Source organism: Xiphophorus couchianus, chromosome 20 (genome assembly GCF_001444195.1).
Source record: "Xiphophorus couchianus chromosome 20, X_couchianus-1.0, whole genome shotgun sequence".
NCBI lineage: Eukaryota > Metazoa > Chordata > Actinopteri > Cyprinodontiformes > Poeciliidae > Xiphophorus > Xiphophorus couchianus.
Window position 1 is genome coordinate 17,454,986 of NC_040247.1, and position 17,195 is coordinate 17,472,180.

The 17,195-nt window shown below is 38.8% G+C and overlaps 1 protein-coding gene across 1 annotated transcript in view; it reads left to right on the top strand.

Moving 5' to 3' along the window:
• The first annotated feature begins 1,309 nt into the window (after positions 1-1,309).
• Positions 1,310-17,195, top strand: part of LOC114135550 (guanine nucleotide-binding protein G(i) subunit alpha-2-like) — a 52,470-nt gene continuing 36,584 nt past the window's right edge. Inside the window, exon 1 of the mRNA XM_028002924.1 lies at positions 1,310-2,061. Coding sequence (XP_027858725.1) covers positions 1,944-2,061 — 118 coding nt within the window. The 5' untranslated portion in view covers positions 1,310-1,943. The remainder of the gene's footprint in view (positions 2,062-17,195) is intronic.

Sequence of the window (17,195 nt, forward strand, 5' to 3'; positions counted from 1 at the left end):
GACCAGTTTTGGGAATCATTGGACTCCTGATTTAATGGCACATTCTATTTGCACTGTGATGTGCAAATGTTGCAGTTTCAAGTAGAAGAAAAAAAAATCTGATGTAGCAGGAGATTTTAAGAGGTCTCAAGAATTTGAAATCAGCTCAAAATAGCACACAGGTGAGAACATTAATAACAACTCCCAATGTGCCCCCTAAGAAAGTTCAACATTAAAACAAGTTACAAGATGCTAAAAAAATAAAATCACTAAAATCTTTAATTCAGGTTCTTGTCACTGTTGATGTGAAAGTGCATGTGTGCATAATCAGAAAGTGACTTCACACAATTAACTTTCATGGGTTGCTTTCCAAGAAAAAAACATGAAAGCCATGACTGAAGTTTGCCGACAAGAATTACGACCAAGGCAATGATTGCTGGAACAATGTTCTCTAGAGACAGATGAGTCTAAATGTAATTGTTTGAACACCAGAGCGGATAACGTGTTAAATATCAACTATGAATCATGGAAATGGAAGCATCACAACATGGGAAAGCTTTGATAAACCAGGACATACCCAGTTCCTAGAATCCACCATAAATACTACCATGTATGAAAGGGTGATTGTGGAAAGCTTGAGACCATCAGTAAGTTCTACTTCAGAAAATAAAGCTGAAGAACTGAACCCTTCAACATGGTACCTGGGAGCAAATGCACCAAGTACTATCTGAAAATGAGAATGAAAGTCAATGCAAAAGATAGAGGTGGGTAGAGCAGCCAAAAGTTGTACCAAAGCAAAAGTAGCACTACTTCAACAAAAGTAAAAGTAAGAAGTAGTAATCTAAGAAATGACTCGAAAGTGAAAAGAAAAATGATATACAGGCTACTTGAGTATTTTATATATTAGTGGTTTCCCCATTGTTGGCTTATTATTTTATTTGTATTTCTTGTATTGTTTGTGCTAAATAAATAAAATTACCTTACCCAGTGTTTGATTGTCCCTGAATGACAATAATCATAATATGTCTTAGATATTGTATAATTTTCATTTGCTACAATTTTTGTGTTTGTGTTGATCTTTCTATTGTTTATAACAAAGACATTAAATGGGGGGCGGGGGGAAGCAAAATCCTGAAGTAACCAAGATAAATAAAGACTAGACATTAATTTCAAAGAACAGAGCATTTCATTTCGCTTTCTAATGTTTTTCCAACGTGTAAAATGCTCGACAGACTCCGCCCTGTCCTCACCCCGCCGCACACTGCGCTGGCGTCGAATTGGTGCGGATCCATCAGCGCTGTGTATCTGCTGGGCTGGGGAGGTGACTCGCTCTCCTGTCGGTCTGAGGGGAACTTAACGGCGGCGACGGGTGTGGCTTCAAATGTGATAAATCTCTACGCGGGGAAAGAATGCGCGCAGGCTTTACGGATTAGGACGAATATTTACATTAGTCAGAGGAAAAAAAAAATCCACGGGAAAAGTGGCGAGGGTGTTTTCAGCAGCTTAACTGGCAGCGGGGGTTTCTGCGTGTGTTCGGTTTTGAACAGCTGGAGTACTTTTTCTTTTTTTTTTTTTTTTTTTGTAATGCTGAACTTCGTGGGCCGTTGTCGTGTCTTTGACCTGCTCTGATGATCCGCTGTGAGGACTAGCAGAAAGTTCACCCAGAAAAGTTAACTCAAGCCGTATTTTTGGACTAATAGGGAACAAATGTTGACTTACTCAGACATTAACTAGCGTGTGTTTTGAGACTTTGCCCAGAAATCCCCAAATTCGCGTCGTTTCACAGTCGCAGATGAACAGAATCCGTCACGTTTGTCGCTGAACACCAAAAAGGGAAGTCGTCTCTTACTCAACTTCGGCCCCTTGTTTTTGCTTTAAACCCGGGGAAGAGGGAGGATTTCGGACTGTTTCACTTGTTAAACTTCCCCTACCAAACAGCAGACCTGAAGCGCGCACTCGGAACCATGGGTTGTACTGTGAGTCAGGAAGATAAAGCCGCGGCCGAGAGGTCCAAAATGATTGACAAAAACCTGCGAGAAGATGGAGAGAAGGCGGCGAGAGAAGTGAAACTGCTGCTGCTGGGTGAGTACACTCTGTCACAACACTTGACACGGGCTTGCAAAATTGATTTGCAGGTTGTGTAACTGCGTGAAAAGTGCCCAACAATAGCAAAATAACAGGTAAAAAGCCTTTGAATGTTTGAAAAATGACACTTTTGGCCCGACCCACCTCTGTAAAACTAGAGTTTATTAAGCAGTGCAGCCCAAGAAAGACAATTTGCTTTTGTCGTTTTATGGTTTTTTTTTTTTCCTCGCCCAGTTTCATACATGCTTTAACACAAACATGAAAGCTCCTGCGTCAGTGCTTGGGAAAGTTTAGAGCAGCAACATTACGGTGCTTTTTACGGCTCTGTCCTTGAAAGCCAGTTTCACAGCATGTTCGATGTGGGCATTGCTGTGAGATTGCTGGAAAGTCTTGTTATTATTAGGTTTTTTTTTTTATTTTTTATTGTAAGGTCACTTTTCAGAGTGACCTCCTCTCAGCTGTGCCCGACTAAAGAGGGAGGTCAGACTTGGCAGGGTCTGGTTGACAATGAGTGGGCTGGCGTTTGGATAGAGGATGAACAGCCCTGTCTGTTCCCAGGACAGACCACAACACACACACACACACACACACACACATTTCTCAATCCTTTCGCAAAGGATTGAGAAAGACTTTTTTATTTTTACAGGCCTTTGTAATATCTCCAAAGTTATTTATTGTCTTTTTTTATTTGAATGAATTTTATAGCAACAAACATGTTGCTTTTCTTTTTTTAGTAATGAGGATTTCCTGAGCTTTTTTTCTGTGCTTTCTTAGTGATGACAGAGATACATGCTTATGTCATCACCCTGTTCCTTCTTTTTTTTTTTTTTGGAATATTTAAACTAACTCATTAGATCATTTAGTATGCTGCTTTTTCCTCCTCTCATTTTTCGTCTATTTCATGAGGAATAGGGCAAGCTGAGTTAAAACCCGATAAAGATCTTGTTCACAGAAAAATGTTAAGGCAAGGGATTCTTCAGATGTTGGGCTGAGACGTACATGAGGGCACATCAAATGTACAGATTCGAAACAAGTAAAAATTTTCCGTCATACTGATTTTGTGTTTTTAAGTCATTTTGTTGAGATACCACAAAGAAACCTTCAGTGTGTCGAGGACAGGTGTTGACAGACAGAATGGTAGAAAAGATGTTCTCCAGAGTACCAAAATGGAAAATACTATCATTTATAAAAATGTAATTCTCAAAATTTTATTTCAGCAGTAAGAATAATTGCTTTGTTTTCAATAAAAGCAGGTCATAAATAACATGACATGGGGAAGCTGTGGCAAGGTTATCATGCTGTGGGGATCTCATGCTGTGCCCATGCCTGCTCTCCACATGAGGCTAATTCGCTAAAACTTCACGTCACATTTCCAGGAAGTTGACCTGAAACTGACGGGAGCAATTAACAGGAAGCAGATACGGCATGTTTATCGTCCGTTAACCCCTTTTAAAATTCCCCGCTTAGTTCCAAAAGTCAAACTTGTGCAAAATAAATAGCCTAATTATTGCATTTGGCATCCTCTAACCATAACCATAATTTATCAGCCTCAATGTTGTTGCCCCAAAGCTGCTATTTGGGGGAAATGTCATTGGATGAGAGAGACGGATAGATGCAACCACTCTCCCTCGCTTTGTCAAATGAAAGGCTGCATCTCAAGCTTACTCTCAAAGATCGAAGTCGATGTAGAAATCGGTGGGAATCGTACCGCAGATGGCTGCAGTATAGGATCCAGGGTATAGTGCAAACAGTAAGTGTTAATACCTCTTGAATTTTGCCACATTTTAGCAGAAACACAGATTTTAATGGAATTTATTGTGCTTACATACGATGGATTTACACTGGGTAGTGAAGTGCAGAAATTATACAATATTTTTTTCTTTATTTTTTTTGCAACAAAAATCTGAACTATTTGCATTGTGTTTTCATTCCCCTTGAATCAGCACTATAAACACCAAGATTTGCACATCAAAAGACTGACTTTATTTTTCATTCTCTATAAAAAAAATGTGAAAGTTTTGCCACCCAAAAGCAGTTGGATTTTTTTCTGGACTTTGACTCTGGCCATTCTAAGACAGGATTTCATTGCACCTCCAGCAGTTCAGGATTCATGGATTTATCAATTTGCAGATTTTATTTGGAACGTAAAAGGCACATTTACCAAAAATGGTTTATTTGCAGGTTTGCTGTATTCAAAAGCAAATGCAGCTTGGGAAGCTGAACACCCATGCACAACTTTATGCACTATTGGCTGGCATACAAAGTAGCTGATCTAGGAGCATATTAAGATCTATTTGGTGTTTGAATTACTAAAATCCGCAGTTATCAGTATTTCTAGAGGAAGTCTCAGTTATTTGCACTTCTAGCTGTATGTTTAAGGTTTTTTATCCTGCTGCAAGGTGAACTGTTTGGGGTCAACTCTGTAGACCCCAAACAGTTTCTCTTCTGTTATTGTTCTGCTATTAGCTAAATCCATCTAACTAGCTTCCCTTTCACTGCTAAAGAAGAAAACCCCCTCACCATTATATCTTCTTGTTCATGTTCTTGCTGGGGTTGGTCTTCTCAAATGTGAATTGAATTGACTAATTGGTCAGCCTCTGATGGCCATTGTTTGCACTGGATTTTACTTAAGAGTGTCAGAGTAAAGGAGGTGAAATCTAAATACATATCAAATATGTTCTTAAACATTTCTTTTGCATCTTTTCCTTCCTCTTCACAAATGTGCTCTGATTTATGTTGGTCTATCATCTTGGTGTTGGTGTGGTTGTAATGGGTTTAGTTACGCAAGGCAATGTGCGCACGAACTGTTTGGGGTTGAATTTGTGCACCAGACTTTGATTTAATGTAGGAATCAGTCAGTGCAGCTCATTTTGAAACGTTGACTCTCACAAGTATGTTTGTCTTTTGTTTTCTGACGGAACACAGATCATCGATCTTAAATCGATGGTGAACGCACACCACCTCTTCCTCTCTTGGCTCTCTGAAGAGGAGGCTGGGTTAAGTTGTGCCTTCGGACAGAGGGCTAATTACACACTCAGCTCTGTGGAGCAGGTCTTACATCAGTAATTACTGTCTACTTCACAGAGCGAGGGTTGGGGCAATTACAAGGGAGTTTGTGTTCCCCCCCCCCTTTCTTGTGCAATTACAAAATCCTGTCTTCGCTTGTGAATCTTGAACTAGGACATAAACCTGGACTGTCCTTGAAAGGTTTCACTGTAAATGGTAAACGTAGAGTGCAGTTAAGGACAGGTGTATCAAAGGCGCACAAAACAAGCTCAGATAACTTGTGTTTAGTTTAACTATAGTCGTCTATTAAAGTTTTTTTTATTTTTTATTATCCTCTCATAACTCTCAGGCTACAGCATGCAATAGCTTACAGCTGCAGCTGAAACAACACTCCTGCCCTGGGTGAAGGATGTAGGGTAGAGGTGTTACATCCTTTAAGGGGTGTCACATCACTTATTTTCTAAGCGCTCTGGTACAATAGCATCCCCATAATTCCCATAGTCTTTAAAGACTTCGAGTTGCGTTACGGGGTTTCGGTTTAAGTGAAAACCTCATTTCTTGCGTTTGCAGGCGGAAGCGGCGATGCTCGTTTTCAATCGGCTCTCGAGTCGTTGCGCCCTACAGCAACTCACCGAAATCCAACTGCAGAAAGCCTAATTGAAATGAAATGTTGCCCCCTCAATATACAAGTAAATTTAATTAGGGGTTTCCAAGGTAACTGCTCTGGCTAATCTTCCCTCACCCAAAATAAAAAGGGGGGTGGGGGGAGGAGAAAGAAAAGGTGATGTGATATTGTTTTGCCTTGTTGTCTCAGAAAAAAAAAGCCATTAGTTAATGTGACCAGTGAGGATTTCCTGCCATCGAGGTTGGAGACGTCCAACGTCTTGTTTGTCCTTAAAAGAACACTTAGGTTAATTTTACTCTGTTTTGGGAACAACAGGTGCACAATTCAGCATAAGGTGCGTAAATTCAAAGTACACCACTCTCCCCACTCCTCACAGCCTCCGTAGTAAACAGACATATTTGCTGTGAGGTGTGACAGACTGTGCTGTTATGTAAATGCATCTCTATACCGACTGTATGCAAACAAGCCTCCTGCGGGCGCACAGTCCAGAAGCTTTTACCACGAATCTGTTAGCGCTGCACTGAACATGCCCTCAATGTGTTTACATATTACTGTACACGTGCAGGAAAACTCACTGGAATATGGGAGAGATTCTGGCTAGGTTCTTATAAAAGAAGGCGCTCGTCGTAAAATAAGTGGAAGGTACGGCACTGTTTTTATGACATGCTGTGTGTAACGTGCTACATATCAGTATCAGTTTATGAGTGGTTCAGTGCTGCAGCCGTGGCCTCGATTCTATAAAAGCAGTTCTTGGAGGTTGCAGCTGCTGACATGCAATGCTGTAAATGCTAAAACCAGGAATGTTTTGCAAACAGGAGGTGTAATTCTCTTTTTGTCACTGTGATTGTTGTTGCACTTACAAATAGAAATAACACATTTTGAGTTGTGACATCAATGACACTGAAAACCACCAAAGTGAATTCAATACAATATTATTTTTTCTCCCTCCTTTTTTAAATAAAAAAAAATTTTTTTTACATAGTTGATTTTGTTATTAAATGGCAGAATTGACCAAAAAAAAAGGGCAGATTTTTTATTTGTTTTCAACTGTTTTTCCTCATCTACACATGTTGCTGAACATTATTATTAATACTCAAGTTATTGTTTTTTCGTCTTGAATTAAGTTCAGTATTAAACTTTAGCAGCACATACAGTCCATCCTTCAGGGTTTCATGCGGTCATTTATTTACTGCAGACTGACCTGCTGAATGACTTCACAGGGTGACATGTTCTCCTGCGGTCAGCACTGTGCAGACACTGAGCGTCTCCCTCTTATTAAAGTCACAGGGAGAGCTTAAGTGGGTGTCAGGTGTAATCACAGTTGGCTCATTATAGAGGTCCCCGTTTCTGCAATAGAAACCATTCTCCCGGACGTGTTGCTCAAGAATAAATATGTCTCCTCTTCAGAGGACGCTCCTCAAGTGATGGAATCTTTCTACAGCTTTATTTCAACAGAAACCCTGGCAATTCTGAAATTTCTCAAATGAGCTGTTGCTTTATATATATATTTTTTGATGACTTGACCGTGTTTACTCAACAGTCTACACCACAGCACTGCCCAATTAGCTGTATGACGCACTGGTAGGCAGGGCTGTGAATGTGTCTGCGAAGAGGCTGAATATCCTGCAATTACAGCGAGAGCTCTGAAGATAAGACCAGCTCCTGCAGACTGCGCGTCTCAGTGCAGGTCCACAGAGACTGAACGCTACACTATTCTTTCTGCTCTGAATATGGTGATATCTTAAAAAAAAAAAAAAAAAAAATCACCACTGCCTTAATTCCCACCTCCACTATTCAGTCCACGTCCCTTCCTTCCTCCTGCTGTTTTAGAGACACTCCACAGCAGCACACTGGGTATATTCAGGGATTACATTTTAAGACTGAGGATGTGGGGTTCTTGCAAAGTTCTGACAGATTTCAAATGTTTAATAAGGTGCAGGAAATTCGGGATGACTGCACAACCTCCCCACCAAACATGATCTGACTTCTAGGAGGAAAACTCTGGACTCTACTCTTGGAGTAACGCATACAGTAAAGATTGTTCCCATACAATCCTTACTGTACGGTTGTATGAATCATACAGTAAATAAACTATTATATTATTATTATTATTATATCTAATCATACGGTAAATAAATGGTCCTTTGAGTAAGTTAGTTTAAAAAAAACACTTCTAAGATAGTTTTTCTGAAATGTTGTGTTTTGGTCCAATTTAAACTTAATGATTTAACAAAAGTGTACATTTTATTAAAACTCTGGTAAATATTTCCACTCTGTGGGTATGAGTGAGATTTTTCTGGTGCATCAATGGGCAATATGGATGTAGTTTTATCAAAATGTTTTGTGAAATTTCTGACAGTGTTGATACAAGTGATCATGAAAGTAATACAACGTCATCATCACAGTCTTATTGGTTGTAAACTTCTCACTGCAAACTGTATAAGCAGTTTGGAAAAAATTTTATACTGACAATTATTGGCATATTGCAAACATCATTAATTAGCTCATCAGCATTGTCTTTAGACAAATAAGTGGTAAATGCACTCAAATTATATAGTGCTTTTCTAAAGGTTTATACTAGAGGCACATTCACGCTCACAAACATGCAGACAGATATCCACCGATCGGTTGGTAACTAGGGGTTTACTACCTTGCATGTGACAGGAAGTAGGAGAATTTGACATTGCCCAGTCCTACTGCAGTTAAAATGAAACAATTAAAAATACAAACTGAGTGAGGGCTCACAGCAAATATTCTTTAGCAGGGCAATGATTAAAAGTTCCCCACATTCCTGCTGCTGACTGAAGACTTTCCCACATGGCGACCTGTCTTTGAACTTCTTCTCTAAATCCCAGAGAGGCTCGACATGCCAGACAATGTGTTGGGTGCTAAAATGTAGCTTCATGAAACCATTAGCTGAAACAAATCCAACCAATAAGTTTTTCTTTTTTTTAATAATTGAAGCTATCTGGTATTATAGCATTTGGTCTTTGTACGCTTGTAAATGTTTTTTCAAACAAGCCTTCTTACAGCATCACCATATCAAGTTTCCTTCTTTCTTATGTTTTAAGCGCCTTTTGGTCCAGTGGGACATCTGGAGGTTGGTTGTCACTAAGCATCCATGATTATCCATTATCCCCGTTTCTGCCGTCATGCAATCCATTTTCTTTTTTTTCCGTCATGGGAAATGAGTTTCCTTCAATCTCCTCCATCTTTACAGGGTTATCTTGTCAGTATTCTGCTCTAGAGGGCCCATTGTTCCGGGGTTCCCTCAGGGCCGAGCCTGCACGCTCTGCTTTGAGATTACACATGTCAGGACAGTTAAAGTACACTTTGAAACAGACGATTGGAACCCAGTTTCCTGCTGCCATTAAGGAGATCAAAGTTTAACAGGTCTTTATGGGCCATTAAGGTAGGAGGTATGAAAACAAACTTCCTGTGGGTCGATGGAGGTAAACCACAAAAGCCGACGTCGTGCATGTTGTTAGCACAGCACTGGTTTCATGTTATATTCCTTAAATTTAGACATGATGTTAAATTTTTGTATCAGGACTGATCAGTGCGCTCACTGTGATCATGTTGTTACAAATGCAATGCAACAACTGTAACTAAAATGTTTAAATTATTTTTGTGTCGGTACATAACTAGAGTTACCACTTTCTTTTCAGAAGGGTTCTCTGTAAACACATCCAGGTTTGGGCTGTTTGGAACATCAGCAATGCTCACCTACTGGTTTTCATGCCTTTTCTGATAACCTCAGCAGCTCTCTGGATGCGTTTCTCAGTTGGAGCAAAGCATCCTCAGCAATATAGTATTGCCATCCAAAGACTCCTGCCACGCATTCTGTTAGTAAACTTAAAACTAATTAAAATCTTCTGTTGATGCAAGTTATCTTGTATAAGAACGCCAGCACAAACAATTGCTTCCCATATCACAGTTTGCTTGTAATGAGTTAACTCTCCAGTGCCTCTTTTTGGCTCCTTAAACTCTTCTTGGTGCAGCGAGACAGTGCCACAGTTCTCTCTGCTTTTTTTTTAATTTCACCATTTGTGATCAAGGCTGCAGACTCTGCCGGATGTGGTTGATATCATTTCCTGTTGCAGTCCTTCACCCACCAACCCCCATCCTCCTCCACTGTCACTTCCTCTTTTAGCTGGTTGCATGTAAAAGAAGTAAATGTAAGTCTTTTGTTTGACTGGTAGAGGAAACCAGCACACCCATCCTGTGTCAGTTGTACGGTTCTGTCCCACAGGCCGCACACAGCTGCCTAGAGAGAGAGCAACTTTTTTCGTTTCTGATTTTTCTTTCGCGAGTGTCAAATATTAACACAGTATTTTTTGGCAAAACTCATCTGTTAGTGTTCTGTTTCTCAAAAATCCTCACATTTTTTGACAACAAATATGTTTGATTTTCTTTTTAAGGATTTTACGTGCTACACCAAGACACATACACGATGCGTAACTGTATAGTGGCTAAAAAATTACATAGTTTTCTCACATTTAAAAAAAATAAATGTTAAAAAATATTATGATGACCAAGAAACAGCAGATGGGTCAGAGAAAACTGTGGAGCAATTCAAAACAATGTTATTTTAGCTACATACCAAACTTAAAAAATCTCAGAGAAATGTTGAATCTATAATTTTTAAGACAAGGACACCCGCCTACACAGAGCAATAACCAGAAAAGCAGCTAAAAAGCCCACGGTAACTCTGGAGGAGCTGCAGAGATTCACAGCTCAGGTGGGAGAATTTGTTGACATGACGATAATTACTGGTTGAGAGACCAACTTAATTCAGGGGGCAGACCGCATCACGTTTTTCAGGTTTTTATGTTTAGAGTACTAAAAACTGTCATTTGCCCCCTTTCAATAACTATGGGCTACTTTTGTGTTGCTAAATAAATATTAAGTCCTATAAAATTAAAGTTTAGTTTTAGTGAAAGAAAACATTGAAAAGAGTTGGGGGAATAATTTCTTTTAGCAAGACATTGTAGGTTACATCATCATGAAGTCAGTGTTGTTGTTTAGTTGCCGATTCATTGGTCAGTCACTTTGACATTTTAAAAAGTAATTGCTGTGATACTAAAGGAGAAATCATCAAAACCCTGCCGATGTTGTTTAAGACTAAAATAGACATTTGGAAGAGTCATAACGTTTGATTTGCACTGTGGTGTGTTTTTGTTTCCATTCCAGTGGAGGAAAAATACAAGCAGGAAGGAACAAACTGTTGAATGGAAAAATGCGGGAGCACATACTGGCTTGGGGCATGTGCAACTTGTGTGCTTGTGTGTGAAGTTTTGTATGCAAGATAGAAGACTTGTAGACTTAGGTCACACAAAAAACATCCAATTAAATTAATTGTACAGTTTTTTGTTTATTTCCCAGGAGATGAAGGACAGTCGTAGCCAAAGAGTTTGAAATGGAAAACGTGGACGGCAGTGGTGGAACCATTTACATCTTATTAGCATCAGGCTCGCGTTGTTTGCAATTTTAACACTTGATGGTGATTTATTAGTTTTGCTTGTCAAAGCACGTTACTGTGTCTCCTTCCCACAGGGTCTCTCGATGTGGAGACACTACCATAACTGAACGCTTGTCTGTGTGTCTATTAAGAACCTCTGGTCTGACTGGTTGCCCATATCACAGAAGCAAAATGAGTTGTGAATGCGAAAACAACAGCAAGCCCATATTTAAACTGCAGGCATATTATCATCAGGAAATCTGAAGCTGTGCTGCAAATATTGAAATAGAAGTTATTGTCTTCAAAGCCATATATTAATACTGTGTGTGTTCACAGAGATTTATAGGAGAACTTGCATGGTGTTTGACGCCACCGGCGTATCGACATTTATTTGATTATGGTATCTCATTAACTTGAGAGAGACCGACCAACAGAAATTGTTGACACATCTGTCTGTTTATGACAAATTTTGTTTGAAGAATGACACCCAGGGAGGATTTATGGAGAAAGGTAAAGGGGGGTAAAGGTCTTTATCAGCCAGGCTATCACCTGAGGTTTCATCTTGAAGGGAGCTGCCACAGAAAGACTGACTCAGCTGTTCACAGGCTCTCTTTACCGATCAGGATTATATCCTCTTGGAGGTTTTAAATTAAACCTGCCGGCAGTTTAGAAGCCATTTTCATTTTGCTGCTTGGTGTACTTTAGGTCATCCATGCAAAGTGAGTCTCATGCTACCTTAGCAAAGTCTTTTAGTTGATTGAATTTTTTGTTTTTGTAGGGCTTACACTTAAAAACAACATCTTAGGCTTATTGATTTTAAAACTAAGTAACGTCCTGTTTTTTTTCCTCTTTTTTTTTTTTTTTTTCCATTTGTTCAACTAAGAACACACATCCCAGCATTAGCAGTGACTTGTAGATAGCTGTGGGAAATTCCCAGGAGCATTAGTATGTTGGTTCCTTTCATACATATTTACTTTCCTTGAAATGATTTAATCAGTTTAAGGCTACATGCTATAATAAGGCTCTTGCTGACGCATGTTTTTATCCCCCGCCCCCCACTTGAGTTCTGAGACACCCGGATCCTGCAGAGCATTCAATTTACCAGTAGGAAGACGCTTACTAAATATGAGGAAATTTCTAGCTATTTGCTTTGGATTTGGATCTTTTGTTAAATGAGAAACTCCACTTCAGGTCTTACTTTTGCGTAGTGCAAACTAAGTTATGTCCTGCTCTGCATATCTGGATATTTTTGCACTTTCCACTGAAAGAATTAAAATTGCAACAACTCCACCTCAGGCCAACAAAGCTTTGTTTGCTTTTCACTTTATTTCCATTCAGTATTTTCAGTCAGCCAGAGGTTAGGAAAACTAATAAATGGAAAATAGTAGTGTCTCTCAACAGTATTATAAATTTCATGCCATAATTAGCTGAATGTTAAATTGGTGCTTTTGCTTACAGTTGTAGTTATTTTACTCTAAGGGGGAAAAAACAATGGCAGCATGCCTTCTATGTGGTAAGCACCTTACTGCCCATTGATGGTGAGAGATAAAAAGCAGTTTGAAGATGCTTATCAATATTTAAATACGGATATTTAAATATTGGAGAAAAGTAAGGGAGAGTAAATATATATATTTAAATGTCAATAAAAATGGAGATTTAACTTAATCACAGGTTTGAGGTGAAGCAAATAACCATAAAAGTTATAATTATCTTGATTACAGTCCTCTACTCTGATTTTCAACCTTTGCACCTTCCAGGAAAATTTTACAGGTTGTAGAAAGGGTACATAATGGCTGAATGATGACACAGAATTGTGACATTTTAACTGTGGCTTGAAATGCCAAATAAAAAGACAAATCACTCAGTGACTTGCTGTAGAGCGCTACACTACACACAGAGCATGAGAAAGAAAAAAAAAAAAAAGGCTTCTTATTCTATGGCAAATATGGCTGCTGTGGTACTGTATAGACCCACTCTGTGGTCTTTGGAGATGTGTAATAAAGAAAATCACATTAAAGGGATTAATTTTAGAACATTTAAGTCCATTTATCAATTTGACAGAGAAACTGGCTCCTATCTTTTCCAGCCGTTTAATCAAATCACCAGGTAACTGAGGGTTCATGCTTATTGGTAGTTCTCAGATTTTTCACAAAAGTCTATTGACATTTTTAACTTTACCTTTCAGATTGAAAGAATTAGAACAATTGCTTAAAAAATGTCTGATTTTTAGCCTAATCGGGTTAAAAAAACTATTCTAGGTATCAATCAATCAATCAAATTTTATTTGTATAGCACATTTCAGCAGCAAGGCATTTCAAAGTGCTTTACATCATATCAAACACAGAAACACAACGCAAGACAGAATCAACAATCAAAACATGACATTGAGTCAAGTTCCATCAATAAATTTGTAATTGATTACGTTTCAAATACAATTCTAAACAGGTGGGTCTTTAGTTGAGATTTAAAAGAAGTCAGTGTTTCAGCTGTTTTACAGTTTTCTGGAAGTTTGTTCCAAATTTGTGGTGCATAGATGCTGAAAGCTGCTTCTCCTCGTTTGGTTCTGGTTCTGGGGATGCAGAGCAGACCAGAACCGGAAGACCTGAGAGGTCTGGGGGGTTGATACAACAACAGCAGATCTTTAATGTATTGTGGTGCTAAGCCGTTCAGTGATTTGTAAACTAACAACAGTATTTTAAAGTCTATTCTTTGAGCTATAGGGAGTCAGTGTAGGGACTTTAAAACTGGTGTTATGTGCTCTATCTTCCTGGTTTCAGTGAGAACGTGAGCAGCAGCATTCTGGATCAGCTGCAGCTGATTGATTGATTTGTTGGACAGACCTGTGAAGACGCTGTTGCAATAATCAATACGACTGAAGATAAACGCATGAATGAGTTTCTCTAGATCTGGCTGAGACATTAGTCCTTTAGGTAGAACAACTTTGATTATAATATAGCTTTTGGCAACCTTTTGGGATGCAAATTTTTATCAATAACTGAACCATATTTAGTGTTTAATTTGCTTGGGAGCCATAGATAAAGAATTCTTCAACAGAAAAGTAAAAACCTTTTCTGCAAATGGCGTTAAATTATTTACTGTATTCAGTTTATATTTGACCAAATAGCAAAAAATGCCACTTCAAGGTTCTGTGCAAGACAATCATATCCAATTTACATTGGCTTTAATTTTACTTTTATTTAAGTCTGCCAAATTATATAGTGACATTAGAATGAACCTTCATAGAGTTAAATATGATTTTGTTACTTATATTCTTAGAATGGCTACAGATAAAAGGTTGTCTTTCAAAGGATGCAAAGCCTTTGGCATAAAGTCATTGACTTTGCAGCATTTATTTTCCCGAATAAGCATTTAGCGACAGCAGAGAAGAACTACTGCATTTTGCAGTTGCAGCACAAGATTGAAGTCTGAGAAAAACCTGTTGTTCAGTTACATGAGGAATAAGGGTCAGTTTCATGTAAGGTAAATGCTTTCAGAGCAAGTGGGAAATAATTGCTAAAGGCCAAGCCTTCAGGGTCAACATTTTCTGTCAATGATGAGCCTGGTTTGTGCAGCAAGAAAGTCTCTTCACCTCCCACTGCCGACTTATCAACACCACAATAGTGGACTCTATGTCTGCTCTATCTCTGCTCCATTCTCTGCAAGTTGATGAGAACTTGTAGCAATACACTAATCAAGGGGAGCGGCCTCGCTGGTCATATGTCTGGCTCAAAAGTGCTCTTCTGTGTTTAGAAAAGGAGATGTATATGTAATTAAAAATAAATCTTTTAGAATATGTAGACATATTCAAGTACTACTTCTGTTAGGAATATTTTGTTTATTACTGGTTGTTACAATGATTACAGCAATCAATTGTTCTACAGAATGATTGCTGTTATTAAAAGAGAGCAATAAAAAAAAAATACTTAAGTGTTTTCCAGAATTCTCAGTGGAAACACCGGAAGACTTCTCATTCAGAAAATGTTGCATTGATTGCCTTAATATATAAAATGAGTTTTTTTGAGCTTATTACTGTGTTTTATACAATGAAGAGCTGAATTACTAAAAAAACATTTAATGTGATTCTTTTAACCTTTTCTTTTTAAGTGAAAACATGCTTAATACCTCTGTGGTGGCGAAAGAATAACTTGTTGGTTCTTTAATCAGATATGGCATTTTGAAAAGGGAAAGATGAGGATGACCACACACACACAGACTCTCAAACTCTCTATTGCTTTAAAACATATTAATTTCCTCTAATAGTGACTGGTGGATAACAACCAGATTACAACCAGAATCTTTCCAGGGCTTTTTAAGCCAGTCAGGCTCCAGCATCATTTGCATATTTCTATATTGTGTCGTACCAAGCACTGGATAAACAGCTGTTGTTTGTAGTGGACAAACTGTGCACTTTAAAAAAGTTAACACACCTGCAGAGTTAGACACATGAGAAGCACAGGTCAGTTAAGTTTCTACGGCTGCTTTTGAGCCATTTTTAGAATATGCAAATAAGATGTGAATGGCAGGAAAAAAAACTTCCTCTTAACAGATAATGCTCAAAAAGACTAGGTTTTTCTCTGACTTGGTCAGTTGAGGTCTTGATGGCTATTTAGGGTGATGGAAACAACTTCTGCGACTGCCGTCTGTCGCAGCATGATGTGACTCACTAGTACACAAAGTGGAGGTGGGGTAGGATTTGGGGGTGGCTGCAGCTTTGCATTGGAGCTTAGCAGTATGCAGCTGAGCTTTTGGCACGGACACAACACTGAGGGCTTTATTGTGATTTGTAATTATGTGGTTTTCTGTGGGGCCTCAGCCTGGTGTGCTCCCACACTGAGGCTCCTTTTTTTAGCCAGGGAATATTGAGTAGGATAACAGAGAAAGAGAGAGAGAAAGCGGGTGGGACCAGGTCTCAGTTAACTGTTACAGTTAAGGAACGACCAGACATGCAGGGAGCTGCTGCTGAATCCAGAGTGGAGCTGGTGCACAAGAACTGAAACCAAGAAACTGATATTGACATTCAAATGCCGAGAGTATTTATTTATTTTAAGGTGTAACTTCTCTTTTTGGTGCCTTTTCTACTTCAATATTGGGAGTGTCTTATCTAATTCAACTGGACACATGTGCATTAAAAAAAATAACTTGCATAATGTTGCAAAGGCGATATGAAGTATGTCACATATTACATAAAATGTGACATACTTCTGGTATTGTAATCGTACAATACCAGAAGTTTATTCATTGGTGATAGGACCTCTGAATAATGTTTTTGCAGACTTGACGGTGAGTGAGTGTAAACTGAGATGCCACACAGCACCTTTGGTACTTCCAATACAGTTGAAGAACCAGAATTGAAATTGATCTGGGTTTTTGGCATCAGTTTCTCACTGAAGCTTCAAGTGTGTGACACGTCTGATTTCAAATGAGGAAAGGTACAGCACACTTATGGATATTTATGTGTGAAATTCTATATTTTTCTTAGAACCTGTAAGGGGAATGCTTGATTGATGGAAATATGGAATAGGCTGGTACCAAAATGCTAACGGGCTACTGCAACTACTTTCAATGAGGTGCCCATGTCACTGGAGTATAGCAGAGTTGTGTTCCTCACCCACTTATTGGTGCACAAAAGCAAAAAAAAACGTGAAATCGTGCAAAACATTTTGCGTTTTCTGGGAAAACTGTTATATTTTTACTCTGTCTGATTGTATCGTGAGAATTTCCAACTGGCATTTGTGCCTGACTGGTAGAGCTGGTTTAGTCTTTGTTGTGGATTCACACCAGGTTTGTGGTCCCACTATTTTCGAGAGAACAACTCTCCCCACTGTAAGAATGAGCACTGAGGACTTAAATACTCAAATAGTATAATGGTGTAGATTTGAATCATTATTGGGTTTTGTTTTGTTTTGTTTCTTTTTCCTGCCCAACAGCACCTGGTCGTAATGCGCTACACAGACTTCCATAATGTGGCAGTAATGCACCAAATTGTTCTCCAACTTTTTGGCTGCTTTTCATAAAACTTCTTTAATAGATGTTTCAGTA